The 27,528-nt window shown below is 40.6% G+C and overlaps 1 protein-coding gene across 3 annotated transcripts in view; it reads left to right on the top strand.

Moving 5' to 3' along the window:
* LOC119916298 (disintegrin and metalloproteinase domain-containing protein 12-like) overlaps nt 1-27,528 on the top strand; it is a 73,833-nt gene that overhangs the window by 4,547 nt on the left and 41,758 nt on the right. For all 3 annotated transcript variants that reach the window (XR_005447087.1, XR_005447086.1, XM_038736264.1), the window contains exons 2-3: nt 5,785-5,906; nt 7,997-8,070. Coding sequence is in view for 1 of the 3 variants with exons in the window: in XM_038736264.1 (XP_038592192.1) it covers nt 5,785-5,906; nt 7,997-8,070 (196 nt within the window). In the remaining 2 variants the exon portion in view is untranslated. The remainder of the gene's footprint in view (nt 1-5,784; nt 5,907-7,996; nt 8,071-27,528) is intronic.

The following is a 27,528-nucleotide window of genomic DNA, read 5'->3' as shown; positions in this document are numbered from 1 at the left end:
TCCATGTTTACAAATACCCAGTGAAAATAGCAGTTCTTGATTTATATTTTAAGATCCAGTCGTAAAATTGGTTGTTTTGCCAAAAACAAAAGATATTCAATTTACAATTTTACAATTCATGCGCACGGATTTCTAATTTGAGAGCATGAATCATTGAATCAAGAGCGCAAATGACTAATTACTGATTAATAATTTGAGAGCATTACTTTTCCCCCTCCTGTTTTCCAAACCAGAAAAATTAAAATTTAGCATTTTTGCTTGATGAATGACAAATGGAATAGAAATATCAATATTAGTGTCCTAATTTTCTGAAGATCAACTAATCAGTTAATCGAAATTTGGGTCAGAGCTATTTCAGTTGCATCATATAAATATATATCGTCCTTTGTTGTAATAATCCTTGAGCTATGTGACTGTTGAAGACACGGTCTCCTCTGTGGTATTGAGTGAGATTGTTGCCACTAAAGCTTGAGGATCTATAATTTAGCAGCTGCCTCCCTTCTCTGTCTGTCTTTGAGGTTTGTCTTGAGGTTTGATTTTCAGTTTATTAGTGCTTTGAATGCGCGCCAGGCATTTGCTTCCCATGAAAGAGAGGAGTTCAGGTTGCTGTAAATGGAATCCATCATAGGGACCATATTAACAAACGTTCACACAGCTCTGCTTCAGAGGCTCGCTGGCTCTGACCTTTGTTGCTGAGGCACACAGGCTTCATGCCAGGCAGCGAGCACAGCCCTCGCAGCCAGAGAGGTGTAACGGTGTCACCCACCGGGGCATAACAGCACTGGTTCTCAGACAACATTAACCTCCTGCTGAGCCAAGGGGAATTTTTGCTGCAAGACCATCTATTTCCTGTAGATTAATTATGTGCTGACATTAGGCTAGTGTGACAGCAAATGAGTTCACAATAGAGAGAACTCACAAAAGAGCTATTTACCAGTAGAGGGAGCCCAGTGTTAAACGGCTTGATTATGACCCTAAACATGCTCTAAAAAAATCATCCGCCAGTAAATCCAACCATTAACAACTCTCATTGCTGTGACTTTTGACACACTGCTACTTTATTAGATTTGATTTAAGGACACCCTCCTTCCAGTATGTGTGGATTCCTGTTACAGTGATGTCACCTACAGGTTTCTGTGTTTCCTAGTGCAACCCTCAGCGTGTTGACATAATGTTCCCCAAATGGGTCAGATGTTTACTGTGGAGTCGAGCCAAGATTACCAGGCACTTTTCACCTTTGCTCTGTAATCCCTATGAACCCTGCACTGTGGCTTGAGGAGCAAGTGGTGAAGTTTAGTCGATTAAGTGATCAATAGAATGTGAAGTCTTACTTCGCAAATAGGAGAATTTGCAGCTTTTCTTTGTTTTATATCATTTAGGGCTGCAAGTAATAATTATTTCATCACTGTTGAATCTGATAAGTCTATAAAATAGGCTAAATGCTTATGGCATGTTCCCAGAGCCCAAAGTGACGTCCTGAAATTGCTTGTTTTGTGTGATGAATAGTCTCAAGGATATTCTTCATACAATCATATTTTAAAAAGCTGCAAATGCTGACATTTGAGCAGCAAATCTTTTGCCATTTTCTTTTAATGAATGACTAAAATCGTTTATTAATTCCCCACTAGTCCACTAATCAATTACTTTTTCTTGTTGTTTCTGCACTAATAAATTCAAATGGAATAGGTTTGATTTTTGGACTGTTGGTTGATCAAAACAATTTGAAGAGATCTTGGGCTCTTGGAACTAATCAAAAAAAGAATCTGTAGAACAGTCATTGATGACAATTATGATTAGTCACAGGCCTAACGAAGATGATGAAGGAGAGAAATATAAGGAACGGCAGCGGAGTTCATTGCTTTTGTCTTCAAGGTCATTTATGAAAGAGTGTCTGCTTGATGGGTCTTCCTCCCAGTGTATCATTCATCATTCTATTCCAAATCAATATTCTGTTTCATAATTTGCCCACTCTGATTGGGGATAAATTGAATTCGTGATATGCCTGTCAATCACCTATTATTAAATGAACAATAGCCATAAACATTAACCACGTTTTCCCCCATGGGCTAATGTCAGAACCAACTTTTGGCTCAGGAACTTTGCTGGATCATGACTTCATTTCAGAGTCAGTACTCTGATTAAAGACATCCACTAAATCTGGAAAAATAATGGCTGTGGATACATGCTCTTGATGCAGGAAAAAGTGATCATGTTGTTAGATTTTCTTTATCAAGAACACATATCTTTGGGGTTTTTTTTTAATACCATTCTTGTCTTTGTTGTGTCATAGTTCTACTTGAAACAGGCCAATTTAAACTCATCACTCTGCCCTAATTAATTCCACATGCTCTTATTTCAAGCCCATTTCCTAGAGGTTTGAGTAGTAACTAAACAGTGTCCATCCAAGTCAAATAATGCTGGTATCATCTCTGTGTCTCCTCCGCACTTGTTTTTGTACCATTGAAGGGATTTTGCATGACAAAGACTCTCATTCAAGCTGCGAAAGGCGTTGGTTTTTCATTTTCAATGTGACATGTTTTCAAGATAGGAAAGAATTGCTGTCAAAGTGACTTTGGAGTGTGTCGTTGTGTGCTTTTCCTGCGCCAGCCGTCAGGCAAGGGTGACTGTGATTAGGAGTGGTCTTTATTGGTGTACGTATGTGTAGTCTGTGTCCCATCTCAGTGAGGACCTGTGCACATGGGGGGGGGGGGGCACGGTCTCATCAAGTGTGCAGATGAAAAGAACAGCATGGCATTTGTGTTGGAAAAGCAAAGATTGTTATGAATACATTATTTCATGGTTTGCCTGTCAAGGAGTGAGTGAGTGCAGTTGGTTGCGAGAAAGCAGACTCTGGGGTTTAATAAAGCCGAACAGTTGTTGGTTTGTTTTGGTGGAACAGAGTGAAGGGGAAAGAGAAGGTCTGTAATTGTGAAAGGATCTGCAAAGAACTGAGGAAGGTCATCTGTTCACTGGGACCAGCAGCTCATAGGCAATGGAGAATGCATGCAACTGGGAGCGCTGATAAAACCAGGAAATGATTCACTGTGAAATACCATCAGGAACTGTAAACTACCAAAATTTGGCTGAAAAGTGAATGAAATATAAGAACATATCTTTAATAGATGTCTAAAGATATTGATTATTAGATCTGTAAATCACTTAAACCATGCTTAGTGTAAATATTCTACCCTGCTGTTAAGCTATAATCAGCCAATCATGTACAATAATACAGTGTAAAACAACGAAACAATGACTCTACATATAGAGTACATAATAGATTTTGTTATTTTTTTTGTCAACAACACTGCTAGGGAAAGCCAAATTTATTACTTTATTTAATCATAGGTCTGTGTCACATTTCAGTCACCCATACACGGACAAACACACACACACACTGTCACATTTCCACACACACAGACATACAACCCCCCCAACCTAGCATTGATTTTATTGCAGCAATATAAATGGCACAAACTCTCCTTGTGTATACTGGGGCATAAAGATGGCTGATCATGGCCAGAATTCTGCTTTATTAAGACCTCTGTTTACACTCTCCTTTATTGAGCATATAAATAAGGCTTTGGGCTCTGGAGCCACTTTTATCGCTCCCTTAATGCTTCTGGTGGCTCTTATAACATTCTAGCTAACAAAAGCCACTTACACATGCCACACACCACAGCCTCGCCACATTCATGCTCATTTTACAAAATGTCTCTTCGAAGCATGCAGGGAAAAAAATTAGCCTTCTGACTGTTTCCACTAATATAATGCCATTTATAAGCAGGAATTAAACCTCATAGCACACCACATTAACAAAATGGTTATTCACTTGCAGACTTTGAAGTCAGGGAACCAAACACTGTATGGTTGTGAACCTCGTCTTCAAAGTTGATGTGGTGTATGGAAAAGAGTAGGCGATGGTTGTTCCGTGTGTGTGTGTGTGTATGTGTGTGTGCCTCATAAATCGGCTAACCACAATGTGGACTTGACCTTTGTTTGTCAAAACTTCTCTCTGGTTTTCCCTCTTCTGTTGTGTTTATCTGTCCCTACTTTTCACAGAGTTTGCCATGCATTCCCTTTTTCAGCATGTCCACCTCCCCCAGACGGTGTGGTTTTCTAGGACTAATGAGGGTAGGATGCTTCTCCCACTGGGGGGTGGGTGTGTGTGTGTGTGTGTGTGATGCCGGAGCCTGCTTCTCATCATCAGGCTGGAGCTGCATGAGGACTGCTGAGCTGGTCACCTCTGGCTCTCCCATATCAGCTGGAGCGGCTCTGTGATGAACTCCAGAGTGGTGGTTTCCTCAGAGGAGAACCAGAACAAAGCTCAGCTGGGGAGCACTGTGCCTGACCTGGGTTATTAATGCTGGATAATAAGCAGACTCAGCAATTTAGCTGGGTGAGTCATGCGTAGAGACACAGAAGTTGATGTGAACCTCGAAGGAAGAGCCTTGAATCTGCAAGTAATAATAATCTGTGACGAGTGGGTCCCCTTGAGTGTGGTTTGTGTTTATATGTGTTTGAAATGTAATTAAAAAGTTTGAGTTCAAAACATACCATAATTTATGCCCAGACCATGTTCATAACTTCTTACAAGTCTACTGACATCATCATCAAACTAAATCTTTTTCCCTGCTGTGGAATCGCTCAATGTAGCATCAGTGGAAGAAAACAAAAAACAAGCAAACATTTGATTTAGGATGATTGCACTGAAACAAATGGTTCTTACACCCCCTGCTGTTTTAGTATGAGACCCAAGCTCCGAAATAGCTTCCCGGCTGCGGGGAGCTGATTACTGCAGAAACCCTGTTAGCAATGTCCTCCAGTGGCTCACTATTGCTTTCTGACTCTCTGTGTGCTTATGATGTACTTTTCAGAGTGACTGCAGCTTCTGTCTCAGTTGTAAGTGGGAGGTTTGCTTGGGATTGTGGCCGTTTTTCTGCCACTTCATCCCCGGCTGGCACGCTTGGGGACATCAGTATTGGATTTGGGGACGAGTATATTCTTAAATGACTGGCAACACAGCAGAGCTCCAGAGAATTGTAGCCATTCAGAGGCTCGGTTAACACCCTGTCAGAACAGTGAGAGTGGAGATAAAAGCATGCTGGGAACAATGCCCCAAAGCTACGTCTAATCCCGGCACAGCATCCTGGACACTAGCCCTGCTTTAGGAGTTATCACAGCAGCAGCAGTTCCTCTTTGCTCAAAACTCTCCATTCCTGAAGATCTGTGGAGATGAATGCAGCTTGAGTGACTGAGAGGGAGGTTACAGTTTAGCCATAGACTAACGGTTGTCATTGCTTGATGTCTGAGAGTGCTGATTAGTGCTGTTGTATTTAAGTGTTAATGGGAGAGGAGACAGCCTATATAAAGGAACATATGTTCAGGAAGGACAAGAATGTATTGGAGATGGCATTTTGTGGGCATAGATAATTGTTAGTTATTAAAAGCAAAACATCAGAGAGCATTATTTGTGTGCTGTGAACAGAAAAGACACCAAATACAAATACTGTGATTTTTGTTTAAATGACAATGATAATATTGCAAGGCAGCCATCCTGTCAGGTTGTGTCCTGCTGTTGTTAATGGACACCAGGCTCAATAGCGGAGAGGAATTCATTAACAGTATTGTTTGTAGAACATCAGTTTAGAAAATGTTCCCATTGTTTGTGTCCACAAAGATGGACATGGTCTGATTTTACAGATGCTGAGAGAATCTAGAATAAAGGGGTAACACTTTTGAAGTTTTCTGTGTATTCTCACGTGGTATTGATATTTTCTTTTACAGGGAATCATTTGAGCACGCCTCTTCTACACAGACCAACAGCAAAGCAGAAACACTATGGGACTACAGTACCTCTTCAGCTTGTTGGACAAGACTGGAAACCAATCAGCCAGCTCAAATCCCAGGTGAAAAATTGCAGTTTATAGAATAAAATACTTTTTTTCTTTTATTCTTTTTTACATTAATGCTCTGCTTGTTTTTTAAAAAAATCCTGTGCCTGTCCTAAACTGGTGCAGATATTCTCCTGCAGATGAGACTTAATGATTTTGGTTACATCTTCACCTTTGGTCTAGTGCCGTCAGATCAGAATACATTTTTGAATGAAGGTAAACATTTCCACCTGTGCACAAGAAATTGCTCTAGACAGGTGATTCCTCTGCTCCCCAGAGGGTGGAAGCTTATTTTAGGCACTTCTAAACATTATTATTGCACCACCATCAGACCAAAATTTAGTGCACAAGCACTGTATTTCATAATCCAGCAGGCAGATTACCATGGAGTTTGTTGAACATGTTCCTAAGGGTATAAACCATTTTTATTTTAATGGCCCTATGGCCATTAGTCTTATGTCACCCATCAGAAAAAAAAAACAACATTTGGCCCCGCTAATGGGGAAGGCTCTTAGTGGGGGTCTCTGTTTTAAAAACACAGGCAGCTGCATTGGTGGCTGGTGGCTACATGTTGCTTCAGGGACCAGTGAGCTAATGAAATATGATCGAGGAAGTCCAGTTTGAGTAACAGATCTTTGAGTTTTGAAGTACAGTAGACAAGATTTTTTAACTCTGGAAGGTTATCGCGGTGGCAACTATTTTAGCTTTCGGTGTGATAATCACAAGGTAAACAGAAGAAATACAAAGTTCATGTTATAAAGCAAACTACCAGGACTGTGTACTTGCCTGTGTTTGATTGGCCAAGAAAAAATGTATCTGATTGTCGATTCTGAGTTTATCAAAAGTGAGCTTATAATTAGATTATTTTAATTTTTCAGGCCAACCTAACTCCACTCTTGAAGGTTGTTCTCATATTCTCTTTTTCAGTATAGCCTCAAATTAACATTGCTCATGGATTTAATGAATAATCTTAGTTTGGTAATTGTTTAAATTTAATACAAATTGAAGTAAAAATGGGATAAACCTTAAACTGCATGGTGCTTCTCAGTCTGAATGTAATGAATCCTTTTCACGTATCAGGGTCAAGAGTCAGCTAAATTAAAGGGTACAGGACCACATACAGTACAGTACAGTACCCCCCATAAAAAAAACAAGCATACTCCCAATGATGGTGAAATTAAGGGCTAATGTCAATATATTACTCCCTTTAAAACAAGCCCAAACATGCAGTATATTATCTATGTTGTCCCTGAAGTTATAAATGTTAGTCGTCATAAACATTATACACTGTAAGGGAGGTCAAAGCAGAAAATGGCAGGAAGTTTAGTCCCACATGGCTTGTGCAATGATACTGCCTAAAACCTTAAGTGTTCTGCTTCCATATCCTCTTATAATCCACTAGACATTCTTCTCCATGGGGGGTGATGGATGACTTAACCCAGAGCAGCGCTCCTTTCCACAGTTGACCCAGATTGAACTATGTGTGTGAAATGTGTTTGTTCGTGTGTGTGTGGTTGCTGAGCGATATGGATATTGTGAGACTGAATTTTTTTTGTGTTTCTTGTCTGAGTGAGAGTGCAACAGAGAGAGTTTTTGTGTGTGTGTGTGTGGGCGCACATGCAGACACATTTGTAGCACAGCATGACTGACAGGAGTGATGTACGACTCGGTGCCACTTCATCTGACTCTAACAGAGACACATGGTTTCTCTCAGTGTCGTAACTCAGGGGTGCAAAGACTCGTGGCTTTCTGCAGGATTAATGTCAAATGGAATAGAAACATAAAGCTAATCCTCTCAGCTCTTGTTCTAAGATTCAAAGTCGCTTCATAAGGATTTCCGAATGCTCACATCAGTTGAAAACAGTCATCTCGCGTGTTTTTTTTTCAAAGTGCTGGGTGGCTCAGTCACAGTTTCATCAGGATTGTAATGGAGGTTTTTAAGAAATATTTGCTTATTTGCCACACACAGCCCCAGTTCATTAAATTTCTTTTTTCATTTAAACCTGGCTAACACTTTAACAGCAATCTTTTCTCAATCAAAATGCTGTCTGCCTGACTCTAGAACCAGTCTTTCTCATCCCCTCTCCTGTCTTTTGTCTCTTCAGAGTCACCCTGCATCATTGAAGCTCCTGATTGTAACGGAAGGTAAACAGCTGCTCTTGGCTCTGGAGAAAAACGAGTAAGTGTTCCCTCCATTCATACTTGGCCTTAGCTCGTATCTGACTGCTTTCTAGAGTACAAATGGGTGACATATGCACTGCCCAGGGGCTACAGCTGGGGCTGCAGCCAAGTTGTGTGTCACACATTACAGACAAGGAAGGGGAAGGAGTCTTTCCTTTTGCATTGCAAGTGCAGGCATGGCGGTGCTCTCCGCGCTTTGGTCTTTTCGTGTGCTGAAACATGTCTTCCGCCTCCTTCTCCCTCCGTCTTTTCATTTGATCTGTTGGTATAACACAGGGGGGAATGAGGCTTTGTTTGAACACAGTGCACACTCCTCTCTCTGTATATTAAGACACTGTCAACAATAGTGTCAGGCATGGGATTGGCAAGCAGGGGAAACATCATTTGAAACGGATCAGGTTATTGGAATTGGTGCAGTTTGACAGAGACATAGCTCTGAATCTGTTTGGGGGAATATTTGTCATCTTTGCATTTTTACAGTGTACAGTGTGTTGCTGAAAAGAATGGGATTTGATTGATGGAGCAATATGTTTTCCATCCAGCTGCCACACATGAGCAACCAGGAGCAGAGCTATCTCTGTGATGGAGAGAAAAGGGGAGAGGGAAGCAAAGAGAGAGAGAGAGCGGATAGGTTTTTATGTCAGTCAGCCATGAATCTCACTTGTTTTCCAGACTTAATATATGTAAATTCCACCTGCAGACTGTGGGACAAAGCTTTCAACACCAGCTACCGCAATTTTATGGCTTACCCACTTTGAAAAATATTTTGATGGGAAATCACACTCAGTCTTTCTGTTGAATAACATTCCTGCTTTGCACAGGTGGGGATTTTGCAAAGCTGACTTGCAGATTGTCAAATTTTCACCAGCCCCATTTATAGCAGGGAATTACGTTCTCTTACAGCAACACTTCATTTCAAAAATGGGAACTAAACTTTTCCCCTGTGATCAGCCACAGTGGAAAAACAACCTGCATTCCCATGCACCGCCCACATCATTCTCATCCAGCATGGCTGTCATCGTTGGCCAATAGTATTAAATGTAAAGTCCACAGTTGAGCTCAAACCCCGGGCCAAGAGGAACAAACAGAGACGATGGAGAGAGGTGCAATCTTGATCTTTCTAATGAGCTTCAGCGTGATGGAAAGATTTTACCCAAACATACCTCTATGCATTCCAAATACCTATCTGTCAGACTCTCAACACTTGCAGCAAATCTGGAGAACAAGGTTTAATCACTGGCAAGGCTTGCATGTTCATCATTTGTGTTTTGTTACACACTTGTGTCAAAATAATAAGACAAAATACTATTTTAAAAAATCTAAATAGAAGCTTTATGTCATGCATGTTTGACAAGATGAATCACAAATAGGACTTGGGTTTGCGGAGGATGTGTGTTGTCGAGTGAGTTTGCGCTGCGGATCAGTGCACCAGAGTCAGAACTGAACCTGCTGTGCTGACATTAAGTGAGGGTTCTTGTCTGAGGTTGCTGGCAAACTGGCTTTGTGCCGCTGATGAAATCCAGTTGTTCAAACACAGCCGGCATCGGTAGAGGAGGAGGAAAAATGTGGTCCAGAATGAAATGATTAGAAATAACCCCCTGGATTTATATTTGTTTTCTAGGGTCTTCGTTAATAAATATTGCTGGCAACAAAACACGAGTGAGGTGTGCTGCACAGCTGAATGTGATCATTTCTGTTGTAATGAGGAGTGAACATGCTCAGTGTGTGTCTGAAATCACATCAGAGCGTAGAGGTCGACGAGGAAGGCTGGGGTGCAAACTACTTGAAATGATTCCTTATTTTTTGCTGTTTTATAGAAAGGACAATTGCCTATTTGTTTCAAAACTTACGTCATCCTTATTTAACTTAGTGTTTTAAAAGGCTGAACAAAAGCCCCAAAGCAATAGAAACAGCTAATCTACTATATTTAAAACACATCTTTTAATTCTCTGGCATATGTTACTTTGGTTTGGTTACTGACTTATTTTGTAGGTTTGAACATTGGTTTGCATTGCAAGTACACATTTCGATGTATGAAACTTAAATACTAAGATTGCGGCAAATACCTATTTGTTTTATTCACATTCTCACGAAGAACTGAGATAATCTCATCTTTGAAATCCATCTGACACCAGCGGCATCCTGGTTGTCACACACAGTACCATTAGTTCATTTATGGTAAATCAGTGAATTTAACATCCAAATACTCACAAAAGAAGTCATGAACTATTGACGTCATACCGTATTATATCTTCTAATGATATTTGTGTATAGTATGTCACAATTGATCATATTCAACTATGGTTATCTGTTATCGTTTGATATAATATTTTCTATCAGTATCTCAGAGGATGTATGCTGTTTTGGATGTCTACTTACTCTAAATCACAGTTTCTCACTCTGATGGTGAGCTGTATGGTGTCAGTGGCAGTGATGACATTTGGAATGCCTGCGATGTGATGACAACGGTTCTTGATAGTACAAAGCAAGTGTGTTTGTGAGCCAATATGGAGTGTTCTTTGGTGGTGTCTGCTCCTTGGCATTAAGGACTGTGGAAACAGATATTCCTACAACATCCCTGGACACACTTTGAAAGCAGCCCCTTGTCAGGATGGAAAGGGCACACGATGCCTGGAGCAACATGTCAACCTTGTGAATTAGCACGCCAATTTATGGTTCAAAAGATGCCTGCCTGAAAGATCAAGGCCCTCTCCATGTGGATATCCTGCCATTTTGTGCAGCCATGTGCTGATGTATCTTGAAATTCAGAAACTGCAAATAAGAATATTCATTAGTTCTGGACTGTCACTTTAGAGGATCAACATCAAATAAAATTTTTTAGTGTAACTTGGTAATTAATTTATTCCAATGTTCCATACTAAACATAAATCTTAAACTTTTGTGTCAGGAGGTGTTACAAGGATTACATTTCTGATCAAAATGAAGTCTATTCTAGATGCTATCAACAGGAAGGTACTGATGATAAAATGCAAGTCCAGCTGGTGTAAAAACTTTGAATTAACCGGCAGTGCTGCTTATGCTCTCCTAGATGTGCACCATTCAGACATTTTCTGACTATAAAAGCTCATGTTGTTTTTACACGATGTAGCAACATGTTGTCATATTTTCCACAAAGAGAACGTTCATAAGCCTGATTGCTGGTATCTGCTGCACTATGCCTGATCTTTGGTGCATCTCATCTTCTCAAATCAATTTTTATTTAGTACATGTCTGTTTAAACACATGGAATTTGCTTTGTGTAATAGTACATTTGTTCTTTCTTTCCTGAATGTTGAGGTCCTTTATTACATTTCAAGGCAAGTCTCTGAACCCATTTGCTCCTAATGAGCAGCCTAGTGCGGGTGTGTGTGCTCAGGTGAATGAGAGACTTTATAAGCACTTTGTCCTGCTCTGATAGAAAAGTACTATAATATGAATCCATTTATCATTTCGTACAAGTGTATTAATTTAATTTTACATAAGTGGAGACATTCATTTATTCAGTTTCTTGCCTCTGCTGGGGGAGAGAAACCCTAAAGCTTGTGCACATCTAGATCAGTGGGGACAGTTGTTGAGCTTTGACCACTGGGTATGGAACCACTTCTGGCCAAGCTGTTCTAGCAACTCTTGCTGCTTTGAATTTGAGGCCTCCAGGCATACCAAGATGAGTCCCAAGCTGAGCAGGCAGCATGCTCTCCATCCACGTTTCCCTTTCTAATGGACTGCAGGATCACTGAAAGTAGGCCTGGGACTTGACAACTGGGTGGAGGATGTTCTTGGTTGCCTGCACTTGGGGTTTCTCGCTGCTCATCATGTTGTTTGCCTTTAAGCATAAGGGACCTGGATTGTTTTGCTGATTGATTGTTCTGCGAGACAAACATACACAAAGGGGCCCACACAGATGTGCATACGCAGATTAATCTGGCCTTTTCCCTGCACAGAGGGCAAGCAGAGGATATGTTTCCTGAGTGAACGTCCTGGCTGCGAACTTCTATCTATCTGGTGTTTGGAAGAACAATAAAATGCAGCTAGACAGGATCCAGACACAATTTGTCCCAGTTTGCATATTGGATTTTAGGGATGTTATTTGACTCCATATCTCAGGCTGGACTGCTGCTGACCTGTGACCTGTTGTTTCTCTCACTGAAGACGTCCTCGTGTCTCACTAAAAACATGGACAGGAAACAACCTCTCCTGGGTAACCGAACAAACAAAAGGCTAAATACGCCGCACAAATAACCAACCCGTTCTAGAAAATAGACATCTCTGTGACCTCCTTTTGTAGACTTTCTGTCCTCTGATGCTGAGCCACACACAGATTGTTAAAAGAACGTCAAACCCAATGACACAGATGGGGATGAAAACCTTCCTCTTGTCATCAAGCCAGGAGTGAGACAAGGAATGCGTCAAATCCTTCCCCAAATCAGTAAGTCAGAAACAAAACAAGATGAAAAGCTTTTCTTTTTTATTTACTCTGGTTCCATAAAAGGTAATTGTTGTATTGATTAACATTGGAAACAGGGAAATCTGTTAATTAGTATTTCATTAGAGCACATGTGACTGGTTGACACTAGTTCCTGCCTACACACTGAAATAGTATGTTTAAAATGTTTATCAGTTTTAGATATTTGTTACAGTAAGACATCTTACATTGGGCAGTTAGATAGTGGGTGAATTAGTCATTGGCAGGCATGTACTGTACATTACAGTGAAAGTAACTGTGGAGGGTGCACAAACAGTCCAATCCACTCCCTAACCGTAAGCATGAACAGATATACTCCTATATATGAACACACACACACAAAAACTTCAATATTCTACATCCTTGTGCCAATGCTCATTTATTCTCTCCCTTCTGCGGACAGACATACACATAAACTTTCTTTCGTCAGCACAATTCAAACACACACATACACAATGTTCTAAAATTCATTCAGAACCACCAAACCTTCCAAGAGAAGGATGCACTGAGGTTAACTAGCCTTTGTACCTTTCCAGTTACCCTTGCGGCTGCAAGGCCATGATGTACTGTGATTCATTAGTTTCAAAGACAAGCCATGGAAATGGGCTCGTCTCTGTCCAGAGCCTGCGCCTTTCAACTGCTTCTTTCAAAAGGGAATTTTTTGGAAGGAGCTTCCCTCTTTTGAATTACCTTCTCAGAAGCTCCAATTATTTTCAAGCTTAGAGCAGTAATTAATAACGTGGATTTGCCACTCCATGTTCCTAATTAATTAGGAGGCACCCAGTAACACTGGAAAGCTCTTAGAACGGCTTGTCCTTTCTTTCAGGATAAAGAAGAGTGAGATGCACATGCAGTGTCCTTTAACGTTCTGGTGTGTGTGTGTGTGTGTGTGTGTCTGTATACATGCACTTTTACTTGTCTCGAAACCTTTCAACCTAACCTTCAAGCTTAATTCAAAGCCCAAGTCCAAAAACAACTAAACCCGTTCACCTGATGTCACTTTCTTTCTCACTAAACTATAAACTATATTATACATTAATTTAGAATTCATTCTTGTGTTATGAATGAAGCATTTTGTGATGGGAGAGGCCTTTTTCAAGATATTGTCACTTATAATATACCCACAGACATGTTTAAGACAAAAAAATACTCAGCTTTTATGTCTTCTCCCTCATTGAAAATCCATCAAGTAATTTGCAAACTGGACCAGGGTTGATTTCAAAACTAGCTGTGATGCCACACAATACTTCTCATACATACATGTCTTAAACTGAAATTCAAGTTATAATAATAATCCTTATTTGTAGTGCACTTTTCAAAAACAAGTTACAAAGTGCTTTAACAAGTGTAAAGAATAATACAAAAAAATAAGATAAGAGCATGAAAAATTTATATAAAATTAGTAAAATACAATAAAATAAAAGGGATAAAATAAAGTCAAATAAGATCGGGAAAGGCTCTCCTATAAAAGTATGTTTTAAGAAGGTCACTGACTCAGCCGACCTGATTTGTTGCTGTTCCAGACAGCAAACGCTCTGTCCCAAGTTGAGCACTGACAAACCTTCCCTCTTCATCAGATGAATGTCAAAACAGCAACAATGAATGATGTATGTGCAAAACTCTGCACAGTGAAGGGCAAACATAGTAAAAAAACGATAAGAAGTATCGTCGAGATGGACTTTAAGTACAAAACTGAAGAAAAAAAAAAGTTTAAGACTTAGTGGCTTGTTAAAAAAAAATCTTTTGTGTAGTGATAGGGGTCTTCCCCTCTCCACTCTGAGCCTTTTTCCAGACAGACCACAGGGGTCTCAGGACTCCAGCTGGTAGATCTATTCCTCAGCCTCCCTGTTCACCACAAAGTACACAGCCAACTGAAACCTACTGCCAGCAGCAGTTTCTCTCTGAGGGACGAGCCATCACTCACTACTTACCTTCGCTAAAGAGCTTACCGAGGGTCCTGCAAATAAGGATGCCCTCTTTCAGTGATAGAGGTTGTTATTGAGGCTGGGTTTATCAGTCTAATGTTAATGCATTTAAAATTAAAACAATACTATTTAAAATGTGGGGATGTAATTCATGATGTTTCAGTACACCATTATATCAACCCTAAACTATCAAAGTGAAATTCTCATGCATTTCATTTAGGTAACTGGGTGTTTGGTTCCTTTCTCACAGGCACCCTGATGATAGCTGATTTTTTCCACAGCTGGGATCCACACTTGTTTATTTAACATTAGGCAGCTACCAACATGTCCAGAGGCCACACGAGCTGAGATTTACTGAGTGCTGCTGAGCAGGTAGAAACAATTGGACTGTAGAAAGACGAACTGACAGCAAACAGAGAGACAACCAGATAGCCCTCACCCATCTTTTGTATGAGTCATCTTTTAAGAGCCCTTTCTTGCCTTATTATAAACCCAGTGTTTCAAGATTTTGTTGTTAAAGTAACAATTTGAAGGATGAACAAAAAGACATTTTAGTTTAGCTGTAAATTCAGAGGGGACTTTTAAGGTAGACTAGGCCCTGTGTTTCATTTTCAGACCTTTACGTAACTTCTGTCTAACATTTAATAGAACATAATGTAAGGTGTTATCTGCAAGAACATTTATTGCCATGCTTTTCCAGACCAGATAAAGTGTAAGCACTCCACTATAGCTCGATCAGACATAAGAAGTACCATTTAGACTGCATTATGTGGTATTTCTAAACAGCCTTCACAAGTTTGCTAAATTGCAGTTTGTTTTGTGTCTGTGCTGAAATGACTTTCCAAGCACTATTACTGATTTTCTTTTCACTATCATTACAGAATGCTGGAATACTTTTATATAACAGTATTGCAGGTGTGGCGATTGTGTAAATGCTTTTTAATGCCTTGCACACTTACAAAATTTGCCTTTTTAATCAGTTTTTTCATCAATTTTCATGCTGCGAACAAATGAGCAAACATAACATTCCACTAGTTTTGAAATTAAAAAGGCAAATGAACAAAATACTCTGTTTATACGTGACAACAGTAACCAAACTTGGAGACTGGAAACCTGTAAGCATGCCGTCTTCCAAAATTCCTGCAATAATGTCACAGTTGTTGTATGTAGACATTTTTACCTCTTTTTTTTTTTTTTTTTTTTTTGCTTCATACCTACCCTATTAAAATGTTGTTGTCCCTATTAAATGTAATGTGTCTCATGATGACCCTAATATAGGCCACAAGCTGAAATGTGATTATCTAACAATAAAGTTGTTCTATAGAGTTACTGGAGTTTTGACCTATGAAGACATAAGGGAAATAAGGAAGGTAAATAAAATCAACACCTCCATGTATTGCTGTCATTTATTTGATGTGTATGCCTATTAAAAATGACTATTATTTTTACACTCAGTAAACCGTAGCAGAAGAACAGTGTAAGGATCATTTGAATATGAATTGCCAGAAAATATCTTGTACTCTAATAATATTTTAGAGGAATACAAAAGTCAGTTTTAGCAGCCATAAGCCAAAGCTCTGTCTTCGTCTTCCTTTTTCTGTCTTCTTTCCATCAGATTGTCTGTCGTTCTGTCTATGTCTCTGGCTCAGAATCTCTCCCTTTCACCTATTTAAGCAAACGTTATCCATAAATTTGAGTGAAATCTCATTTTCTCAAGGCTCTGGGGTGCCAAAGGGAATAAACAAAAGCAGCCAAAGTTTCCAACCTCTGTGGCTGCTGACCATAAAGATAATCAGTCCAGGCTCACAGTCCTGGCTTCCATCCTCCCTCTGACAGACAGACAAATAGATTTGCTGGAGTTACAGTGTGAGTTAATGTCAGCCGGGAGGGAATGCTTGCTCCACTTGCCCTCCATCCTGTTCCCTCAGTTCTCACAGTCCACTGACCTTCCTATGACCAGCACTCCCTGTGTTTGGGGTCATTGACTGAGCAAAGAAGCTACTCGTGGTCATCTGTCAGACGGTCAGATTTGGGCTGAAGGAAGCCTGTCTCTTTCAGCTGTTCTAGGAGTCCCCCCCCCCCCCCCCCCCCCCCCCTTCTGTTTCCTTACACATGCTCATGCAGAGCAGTGTCCTTGTGAAAAATGAATGCTGGATGAAAAGCAAAAACAGCATCCGCACTAGTTGACTAGCACAGCAAAAAGTTCCTGCAGCAGTTTCCCCTTCTTGAACAAAAAGGTACCATCTCTGCTGATGAACCTCTCCATGTTTTCCTGCTTTTGACTCATTTAAAACTTCCAGTCTGCACAAGACTCAATGGGAAACCTGTGTAGGTGTTAGAGTTCAAATGCCTCTTTCATCACTAAATTTAGCTTAGTGATAAAAAGAAATGGTGCAGAGAAAGTCGGGGCCTTCAGGAGTCTCCCCCCTCGTCTCCATGTCATGCAGAAAGCAGATGCTTTTGGTTTCCCATCCCATTCGACATTAATGTTATGCATCTGAGGCCCCACAGTGCTGAGAGACGGACACACAGGGAGTAGACAGAGTCAGGAGAAGGATGTGTGATGACTCGATTGGAGGTTTCTGGTGTTTGTGCTTTGTCAGATGAAGTGCGAAGGAAGTCCTCCTCCTCTTCGTCTACCTGCCTTCATGTCTCTCCCTCCTTTCTTATTTTCTTGCTGTCAGCAGCTTCTAATAACTCCCTATTGGGGTATGGGACACGGCAGGGTCTCCTTTGGTTTGCCCCTGTACTACTCCTCACTCACACTCACCTAATCCCTCCTGCACTGGGGACAGGAGTGAGCTGCCAACAACAATAGGAGCTGCCATGGTTTGATAAAGAGGCTGTGGACTGCTTAGGGGTGCAAGGACCCCATGGAATCGAGGCCCTGAGTCCACGACACAGCTGCCTTGAAATCAACATAGTTTCCGAGCGAAGGGGTCACGGGCAGGTTGTAAATTTACAGAGGGTTAAGCACGAAACTGCATTTGTTGACTCATGAACTGAGAGAAAATCTATATGTTGTCCTTCTAGAAAAACAAAAAGGCTTATATTTAGTTGTCAGCAGTATATCCAGTTTTCTGATGCAGGACCCTGCATATCCTCTGTATTTTTTTCTGGGGGGTTTTAGCAACGTGGCGGGAGTTAAAGGAATAGTTTCTCATTTTGGGAACTACATGTGCTTGCTTTCTTGACAAGAGTTTGTTACCTTCGGATAGAGCCAGGCTAGCTCTTTCCTCCAGTTTCCAGTCTTTATGCTAAGCTAGGCTAACCAGCTGTTGGCTCCAGCTCCATATTGTACATACAGATTTGAAAGTGTTATTGATCTTCTTTCCCAAAATGTTGCACTGTTTCTTTAACAACCTACAGTAACAAATGTCTCATGGTGGTATATTTGATAAGCTGGTTCCAGTATTTTTAGAGTGAATAAATTAAAATTAGCCAATAAATTAGTAAATAAATGATTCAGTATTACTCCCGAAAGAGCAGTGTGGCAGACCTTGATGTTGGCATGAAAGTTCATACAAAATACCAGTGAATAGTTAACGGCATGGTTAAAATATGAAAAAAGCAAATGTGTTAAATAAAAAGTTAATAAAAATGTTTAGACTCGACTGGTTTTGGTGGGGTTGTGCATGACTCATGACCTGGTCCTGGTCTCGCAATTGATTTTGTTCAAAAGACTGATGAAAATTAATGAATGGATTCTCTGTGTGTAGATGCAAATCAACCACAAACAGCTTTTCTTTATGCTCGATGGGTCATCGATGCCATAAAAAGCCCCAGCTGTGTGCTCCATCTGCACGCTGTGATGTTTACAAACAACCTCTTAGAGAAAGCCAATAATGTTCCACGTCCTGGGTACATCAGCTGAACAACAGGAGCTATATTCCTTCCAGGGATCAATGGACCACGGATGATCGATGAGCTAGTAGTGCATTATTGGGAAATCAATCAGCTTCTTTAGAAACAGAGTAAAATGATGCTGAGAGCTGAATTAAGAAGCGTGCCATAACAGAATTTTTTTGCCAGCATTCACTGCAGAAATCAGTTTTAATGAAAGCTAGTAGAGATTAATGAATGCTTAGGGGATGGGAAACAATTGTATTGCTAACTAATTGGACATTAAATTCCTTGTCTTAGTATAGACCACACCTGTTGCCAATGCATGAGGATTCTGGCCTTAAACGTTACTCTAAAGTTCATTTCTTTTTACATAATTTAGTTGTTTTTGTTCTGTCTCCTCCAACTCTAACCTCGTGGCCACCTTCTCCTGTCAATCAACTCCTAAAAGAACACAGGGTCAAGACACGTAACCAAACCCGCCTACATCAAAATCAGACTTTTACTAGAAAGAGGGAGGGCATCTCCCTCACTGACACAATCAGAGGGGTGAAAGACATGAAGGGAGGGAGAGTAAATTTGTATTCAGTCCTTAATTGTTTGATTTCCCTGAGGGCGTGCAAGACGGGGAAGAAGGGCAGGGAGGAAATGGGGAGGGCTTACAAGTACAGACAGATTTAATTAATTGAAATGCTTTTTGTTTTTTTTTGTATATGCATTTAAGAATGATAGGCTTGATTGTTTGAAGTTCCCTAGTTGCTCATTAGTTCAAGCACGAGGTTGCAATGAATATAGATGGATAAGCTCTGGGCCTTGGGCCACTTCTTTGCAAACCATTTGAATTAATGGGAAAGCTCAAAGCTGTTGTATTAGCATGACCCATCCTGAAAATGACTCTGCATTCACCCTTCCTCGGTTTCTCCTCCCGTTCTCAGCCTTAACCCACATTATCTAATGATCTAAAAAACGAAAAGATAAAAAAAGATGTGGAAAACAGACAAAGATGATGTGGTGAAATTTATTGTTTTGAGGCTGCACGTAAAGCTTATTATTTCCACTTGGAATGTATCCACAGAGAGGAATATGAATTCAATCTAGTCAATTTCCATCTGCAGGCATCCAATATTGGCTTATTTTGCTACAGGCTAGAAGACGTGAATATCAATATTGGGGTATCTATGAGATTTCTGCCTCCTATACAATGAAGGTTTGTAATGTCCTCCTTGATCACAGACTTCAATGTCAACAGATGTTATAGGGATTTATTTATTAGAAAGTAGTTCTGGTGAAAATTGTTCACTGTAATTTGGTTTAATGGGCCTTTCAAATTTTGTTTCAGATTTTGCAAAGTACTAGTATCAGGAAAGCATTATAGAATGGTAATGCTTTCCTGATTTCCAATGCAGGATGCACTGAGGGTTGGATAAGTAGTTTAGGAAATCAGGCGGGTGTTGTGGCTTGCCGATAGTGTTGAAAGAAGAGAATGTGTTGCATGATCTGTAAGCCATGAGCCTGCTATGTGTGGAGAGCAAACACAATCCACGTTGCGGAAACGGCACATGCAGCGATACCTTCATGTGTACAAGCATGCATGCATTCTCCCACACAGACGTGCATAAATTGCGCTTAGCCACTAGCACATGTAGCGATTTCTTCACCCAAGCAGGGACACACTCTCTTTTCCATTTCTCCCACACCCCCGCATGCAGACACACAATCAGAGCTTATACTGAGGGAGATGAAGAGCCAGAGTAGAGGCACGCTCTCTGCCGCAGAGGAATTGAAGCCCCGGGGGCAGATAGGAGTAGAAAGCAGGATGAAGGATCTCCCCTCCAGTGATCCACAGCAACAAAGGCGATTTGAGAGACTGCTGCTTTGGCACCCGGCAGAATTAGTTTCGGATAACAATGTCATTGGCCCATGCCACAAAAAGAAGACAAAAAATCACAAATTCTTCTGTTTTGATTTGTTTTTCTACTATTTAAATGTAATTGTTGTCACTTGTTAGATTGCAAGCATAAGGAATAATTAAGCCTCATATTCCAGTTGACCTGAAGTGGAGAATTTGAGTTCACACTGTGCAGATCAACTGCCTTTGATTAGCCACATGTGAGTTATTTTGCCTGGCCCTTGGGGATTGTGATATCATGAGCAATAAACTGACTATTAATGTCTTATAATATAAGAAATGCAGGGTGATCGTGTTCAAAGACACCATTCGGTGTATCTATGCATGCCTTGGAATGACAAACACTGTGCTGTCAGAACACATGAGAGCCAGATGTAACTTTATGTTACATGTCGTCAAGTGACAACAGGCGAAGGAACAAAAGAGGGAATGGACAGTTATGTGTAAAATCATTTGACTCTACGTTGCACTTTTCCTGTATTTATCCTGTTTGTAGTTTGTTTGTGTGTAGCTTTTGTGACTCATACAACACACCCACATGTAGAGATAAGTCATAAAACCAGTGAGAAGTTAAACAAACATGGCTTCTTATTATTTTTCAAGTGGTCATTGTGCTTGTCAGACTGGAATGGTTGGACTATGTCTCACTCCACACTGAACTGTGTTGCAGCAAGAGATAAAGCGTCTTGCCTTAATATGGTGAGGCAGCAGTATGTGTGGTTAACATGACACAGGATGTAACTGTGCTGAGGGATAGCAGAAAGAAAACAATTCTTCATATCTTAAAGACACGTTTGTCCATGCCTTCCAGAAATTGCCCATGTGATCATTCCAGGAACAAATCATGAGTGTTTCCTGGTTTTCCCTTCTATGGTTGAAATCTCATTAAGTTAAGGCAGCTGAAGCTGCTTGATTAAGAGTTTGGTCATGGTTATCATCTACCATCCATTCTGACCAAAGAGCTTTTGTAGTGGTATAACGATATCGCATCACTTTTACCTTTTCTACTGAGAGAGTAGTCTTACCGTAAGAGAACAGGTTTTTGGAGATGTGAGCAGACCCGGACTGGCCATCGGAAGCACTGGGAGAATTCTCCTGGGCCTGAAATCAAAGAGAAAACAACCCAGGGCAGCCCCCCATCTTTTTTTAACCTGATATAACCTGGTATGATCTCTGTCATCACACGCGATTGGTCACTTGCACATACACATCAACACATCATTCAGTCAGTGCCCGTGGCTGAACAGTGTGGAGAAAAAATGGACAGCACAGGAGAGAGAGAGAACAAGACAAAGAGAAAAGGTAGAGCTGAGATGGAGCACATTAAAAGGAGAAAAGCACGGCAGGAAATGCTGTAAATTAATTAACCAGATACCTTCACGAGCAAGGGACGTGGTGGTGTTTATAAAAAAAAAAAAAAAAAAAAGGCCCGACCCCAGTACATCCTATCACAACTATCTTTCTCGGTTGATTTTATCTTGTGTTTTTATAAAACATAATCATGTTGTGTAGGAAAGCAGGAGATTCACTTCCATGTAAATAATCTGTAAAATAAAGACTTATAAATAAAGACACATATATACCTGTATACTCTTTTCTGTCAGGTGGAGATATATTTAGACCTACCACAGCTTCATGATTCTAAACATAGGTCCAGTCAGAGCTCTGAGGAAATGCCAGTTGCAAATCAAACATTCTAAAAGTGACCAAAAATTATATATATGAATCAACATGTCTCCTCCCTGATTCTTCTGTACTTTTTGTACTTTCAGAAAGTGAAACATTTAAGTATTTAACTATATAATCAATTTTTTTGTAGTAACTAACAGCCTTGTATATTTCAGTATAGTCTGCATCATTATCTTCACAATTTATCAAAGATAAGTGTTGCATTTCTGTCCTAATTCCAATTATCTTATCCATTGTTGGGGTGGTATTCATCATCTCATCTCTGTAATTGGGATCCTGTGGAGTCATCCATCACGCAGACATTGCACAGAGATGACACTTTATTGATTTCACGGGGCATGCCTGGGCTTAACCACATCAATCTCTAGGTGACAGCCACTGCAATAATTGCGTGCCACTGCTACTAATGGCTATTCTGTTTGACCATCTTGCTGACCAATTAACAAGCCTGGGATGCCACACAGGTGGAAAGAATCATAATGAGGCTGTTATGATAAGGTGAAACCAGGATAAAGCCCAAACTGCTTTCTCAGTGTAAAAAAAAAAGAGAAATTTTCTTTTTTACACTTGGTCTGAACTGCATGTTAGCTCTCTACTGAACATAGTTTATATAAATAAAGTCAAAACCATCTGCCTTGACTTTTTATGCTATTCCCCCCTTCATCCCTCCTTCTAAAGCAGAAATCATTGGCTGGCATGCTTTAATGGTTCTGTTCATGACATGCTTCATGAAGACTGGGAGTTGCACTGAGCTCAGGGTAAGCAGGGGGAATTCTGCTTCTCTGCTCTACTTGGCACTGGCCTGCAATACTGCCTGATGTCAGACAGATCACAGCCAGGAAGACTGGCCCTCTTCCCTTGTGCCTGGAAAAAAAACGTTACTAACACTGAGACAAGGTTATGTGGCTTCGGGGGGTTTGCGCTATTGTAGGTTTTCATGCACATGATCCCACTTTTTCCACACAAGGCTAGGTTCTTGCCACATAAAAGCAAAGGGACATTATTAGTACCACATTGCTTCACGAGTCTCTCCATTGAAATGTAATGTACTAATTGGAGCTCCTAGATTAGGTTTTATGAGAAACGTATTTCTTTGATGATGATTTCATCTGCTCTAAATGTTTATATTTACATCTGTTCTAAATAACTTTCTGTTACAGAGCAGTGCTAGAGAGCTACTTGCTCTCTGGAGGCCTAATGCCTAGCTTCTCATTTATCATAGTTAACTCTAGGATTTGTCCAGAAGTCCCTGATTGGGTTGTCTGAGTTTAATGAGACATATCGGAGCCTGTGAATGGAAAATCACTGATCGTTGATCCAGCTTGTATTCCAACAATGGCGATGATGGCTATGGTGTCAACGTACTGGTCATAGCAAGTCATTTAAGGATATTCACATGTACTCCAGAAAAGGAAGTTAATTTACTTTTTGAGGTGCTTCCAGTATAATTGCTAATATTTTCTTTGCTCAGTTATACTTACAGCCTGGTTGGATACCTTATGAAGAAAAGAGAGAGTCACTCTTTGTCACTACTGACTGAAATTCATTATTATTTATATTCTGCCAAATAGAACAGATTTATGCGGCCCACTACATAGCTGTGATTCTACTATTGTGTGATTTTGCTCATGCTTCTGACTCCGCCTTTAATCCACCTAACAAGAGTTCTGCAGGGAGCACTTTGTTTCTCACAATAAATTTTCTCTTTCTCCACGTGGCCTGCAGTCAAATAATCATTTCAACTTTTTGTTATTGTATTGTTATTGATTTGATTTGAAACTGTCCCAAACAATTTCTCCCTTGCTTAGAAAGTGTATTTTTTACGACTTGGGTGTGATTTGGCCTCAGCTTTCGGTATGTCTGTATGCTTCAGTGTTCTGCCATAATAACATCACAAGTTTATTAGTACATGCGCAATAGTGTGTCATAATCAATAGAAAACTAATGTTACATTAGCATACGTAAAAGCTGATACTTCTCCAGCATGATTGCCAGGTAGAAGGTTTGACATTCAGGAACTTTCTTTCTAGGTCATATGCAACACTCACCTACAAATGAGGCCTCCCTTTTGCTGTTGATGGATTAGGCACTAACTCCAATTCATCAAGCCTGTTACAATGAATGTATCTCACACACCACAACATTTACTCTAAGACAACAACGTAAGAGAAGAGCAAACAATAACAATGAAGGCCACATGTATAAGAATTATGGCATTTGCTGGTAAATCACAAGATATACATTTTTGGAGGTTAGCCTGGGCGTATTTTCTCAATGAGAGTGCTGACAACAGGAAATGTGTTTGAATGGTTCGCCATGACATTTATTTCTGTATGTGAATATATTCGATTTAGATAAGACAAATCGTGGTGTTATTTCCTTAAACAAAGACAGACAGAAGAGGCTGATAATGTTGAACAGAGATACTGCAAAACAAATATTATAATTTAATGCAGGAAGAACAGAAGTGGCATTTAGTAGCTGGCATTCGGGATTAGCTTGAAGTGATTTCATTGTCTTTCTGTCTGTGTCGTCAAATCTACTGACAGGCAAATCTGACTCTTTCCCCCAACCTAATATATTTTCTTTCAGAAAGTCATCAAGTCTTTTTCAGCCCGAAGACAGCATGACAAGATGTAAACATAACAGTAATTATGGGTATTGTACCTGTCTAACAGATGCAGAGAAGTTAACAAATTCTTCCCTGTCAGAGTTTTGAGACAAGTTCATGCAGCAGTAGCACAAATCTCAGCAATATTTACCTCTTGTTGTGTCACACTTGCAGTTTATTTGCGGTTGTTTGGCTGTCAGGCTGCCAACACTCAAGACAGGTTCTGTGGCATTAACAGCTGGAAAGTGGCGGCATCTTGTTGATTCGTGGTGCATCTCCCAAATGCCAACTCCCTGTCTGTCAGACGGAGCCCTGCTGGAGGCCTGTCCCGTGGGTAATGAATTTTAAATGGGGGGCGCGACCCCGCTCTCCCCTCCCTTGCCCCATGCCTCATTAACTTCCCACTGATTGATAAACAGTGAGAGGTGCGGGTGGCTTGTGGAATTAGACACATGACGTAGATGGCATCGGTGGTTAATGAGATGAAGTGCTGTCGACTGGGTGCATCGCAAGGTTTTTGGTTCCTGCACTTTGTTGATGCAAATGACACAGCTGTACGGTATTCCTCTGGATGTTTTCTGAAACTCGTATTTTCTGTCATGTGGAAGTATCATCCGATGCCCAACATCCCTTCCGTTTATACTGACCCTTACATTGAAAGCACATTAGTATTGGTCAGTAAGTGATAGGGGACAAAATCCACAGTTCTTATTTGGTATCGAATGATTATGATGTATAATATTAAGCTACTAACCATGTCAGTTAGCAGCCTATGAATGCTATAGTGTTAAACCAAGTCATTTACGATTCCATTGGATTTCTAAGGTAGCCATATACACTAACAAGTCTTAACATTATGACCACCTGAGGTATCTGGCACCAAGACACTAGCAACAGATCCTTTAAATCCTATAAGTTGCGAGGTGGGGCCTCCAAGGATTGGAATTGTTTGTCCAGCACATCCCACAGATGCTCGATTGGATTGAGATCTGGGGAATTTAGAGGCCAAGTCAACACCTTGAACTTGTCGTATTCCTCAAACTATTCCTTAACCTTTTATGCTTTGTGGCAGGCTGCATCATCGTGCTGAAAGAGGCCACTGCCATCAGGGAATACTGTTTCCATGAAAGGGTGGACATGGTCTGCCACAATGTTGGTCCATGTGTTTTGACACAGACATGGCCACCACTGGCCTCTCAATCCTATTTCTCACACTTCTTCTGCTTCGTAGTACAAAGGAAATAGGTAAACACTTGCACGAGTAGCAAATAAGTAAAGGGAAAATTAGTTAATGTTCTCTACCATTGCTAACAATAACAACAACATGCCAATAATGATAATAATGATGATATCATAATATATGGCCTAAGGTACAGTTTCTTGGTTTTAACATGGGTTTGGAAAAAGCATTCCTATTGCAGAATTTTTAGGTAAACCAATTTTGAATTTGAACTAATCTGCTATTGTGCAAGTGGTGTGACAGAGACATGCTTAGTTGTCTACAAACTTTCCTTGCTGGTGCATTCAAGGACGCTCCAACATTTGAGAGAGTCATCTGGAAATGAGTTGACACCGAGGGCTACATCGAAAGCTGGAAATGTGTTCTCCCTGTTGAACAGACTGGTGACATTAGCAAATATCTTAGTTGTAATCCACTAAGATTTTATCAGATACCCTACAGTGACTGACACTTCTTTAACACTCTCACACTTTCCTGCAATTCTGTGCCCTCTCAGAGTCCTTGAGCTAGACACTACCCCCCCCGCCATGCTCATTCATTGAAATGTAACATATGGATGACACATGGGTGTCTGCAATATGTTCCTTTATACCCACACACTCCCAGAGTGTTACAGGCAAGTGGTGAGGCAGACACATACACACACATGGACTCACCATACTGGATTGTCTGTTGTGGGCAGATGTTGAGTTTGTGTGTCTGACCGAGAGCGCAGACCTAATTAAGACTGAAGAAACACATCATTTTATTTGGCTCTCTCTACTCTTTGGCCTCACTTTGATCCAATGATTATTACCAGCTCTTTGGCTCTGCTGAGGAGTAGAGGGCGGGGTAGCATTGTGTCTCATGCTGACAGCTCCCAAACAAAAATATCCCCCCTCCCCGGGTTGTTACATCTGACACTCCCAGCTGGGTTGTCAGCGGTGAGGTCAGTAAGAGAATCCAGCTGCCTACTGAGGTTTGTTCCTCTGCTGTGGATTAGCACCAGCCAACCATCTGCTGGTGTCCTGTAGTGTAATACTGTACATGCACTCGCTGTACATACAATCCACGGACACATGAAGGCAATCACATCCTCAATTGTACAAATCATGAACACAAATACACATGTTCATGCTGTGATAATCAACCCAGGAGGGGTCCACATAGCTTTTTTTTAAATCTAAGCACATATGTTCAACTCTGTTGTGGATTTCTCTTGCCTCCTGCTGTTTCCTTTCCTCCGCCAGAGAACGGAGCAGTGCTCACTAACCTCCAATGTGACAAGAAGGGCAGCCATCATATCATCAACAATGTTCCTGTTATTGCAGTGACAGGACAGCACAGTCCAGGAGTTATGTGGTGTACTCAACCAAAAATGTTTTTAGTGTCAAAGAATCACCCCCCTATAGGCTTGAGGAGTCTACAGGAGGCTCTGAAATGAAATAGTTGCAATAGATTCCAATGGTGACCCAGAACCACAGCACAAATGAAAAGCATCAGAATGTCCAGAGAAACTTCTCAAACTAAAATATTGTAGCATGATCCACTTCTAAGCTGTCAGTGTTCAGTATCAACACTCATAGTTTCTCCAAAACATAACAAAGTAGCATATTTAACAATTTATTGTTGAAGGAATGATTGTGAGTGAGACAGCCGTAAATGTATTTCCTTTGAGGACAAAATACTGGTATACTTTGAAGGTTCATCTTGGCCATGGAAACAGCAGCTTGACAAATAAATACTTACCACAAAGTCCGACTTACTTGTTGATTCTGTCACATCATAGCAACTAAAC

This window comes from Micropterus salmoides, unplaced genomic scaffold, assembly GCF_014851395.1.
Source record: "Micropterus salmoides isolate LMB-PRFRI ecotype aquatic unplaced genomic scaffold, ASM1485139v1 Ms_hic_scaffold_21, whole genome shotgun sequence".
NCBI classification, from domain to species: Eukaryota; Metazoa; Chordata; class Actinopteri; order Centrarchiformes; family Centrarchidae; genus Micropterus; species Micropterus salmoides.
Note: the sequence above shows the minus strand (reverse complement) of the source record. Positions and strands in the feature narration are given on the sequence as shown.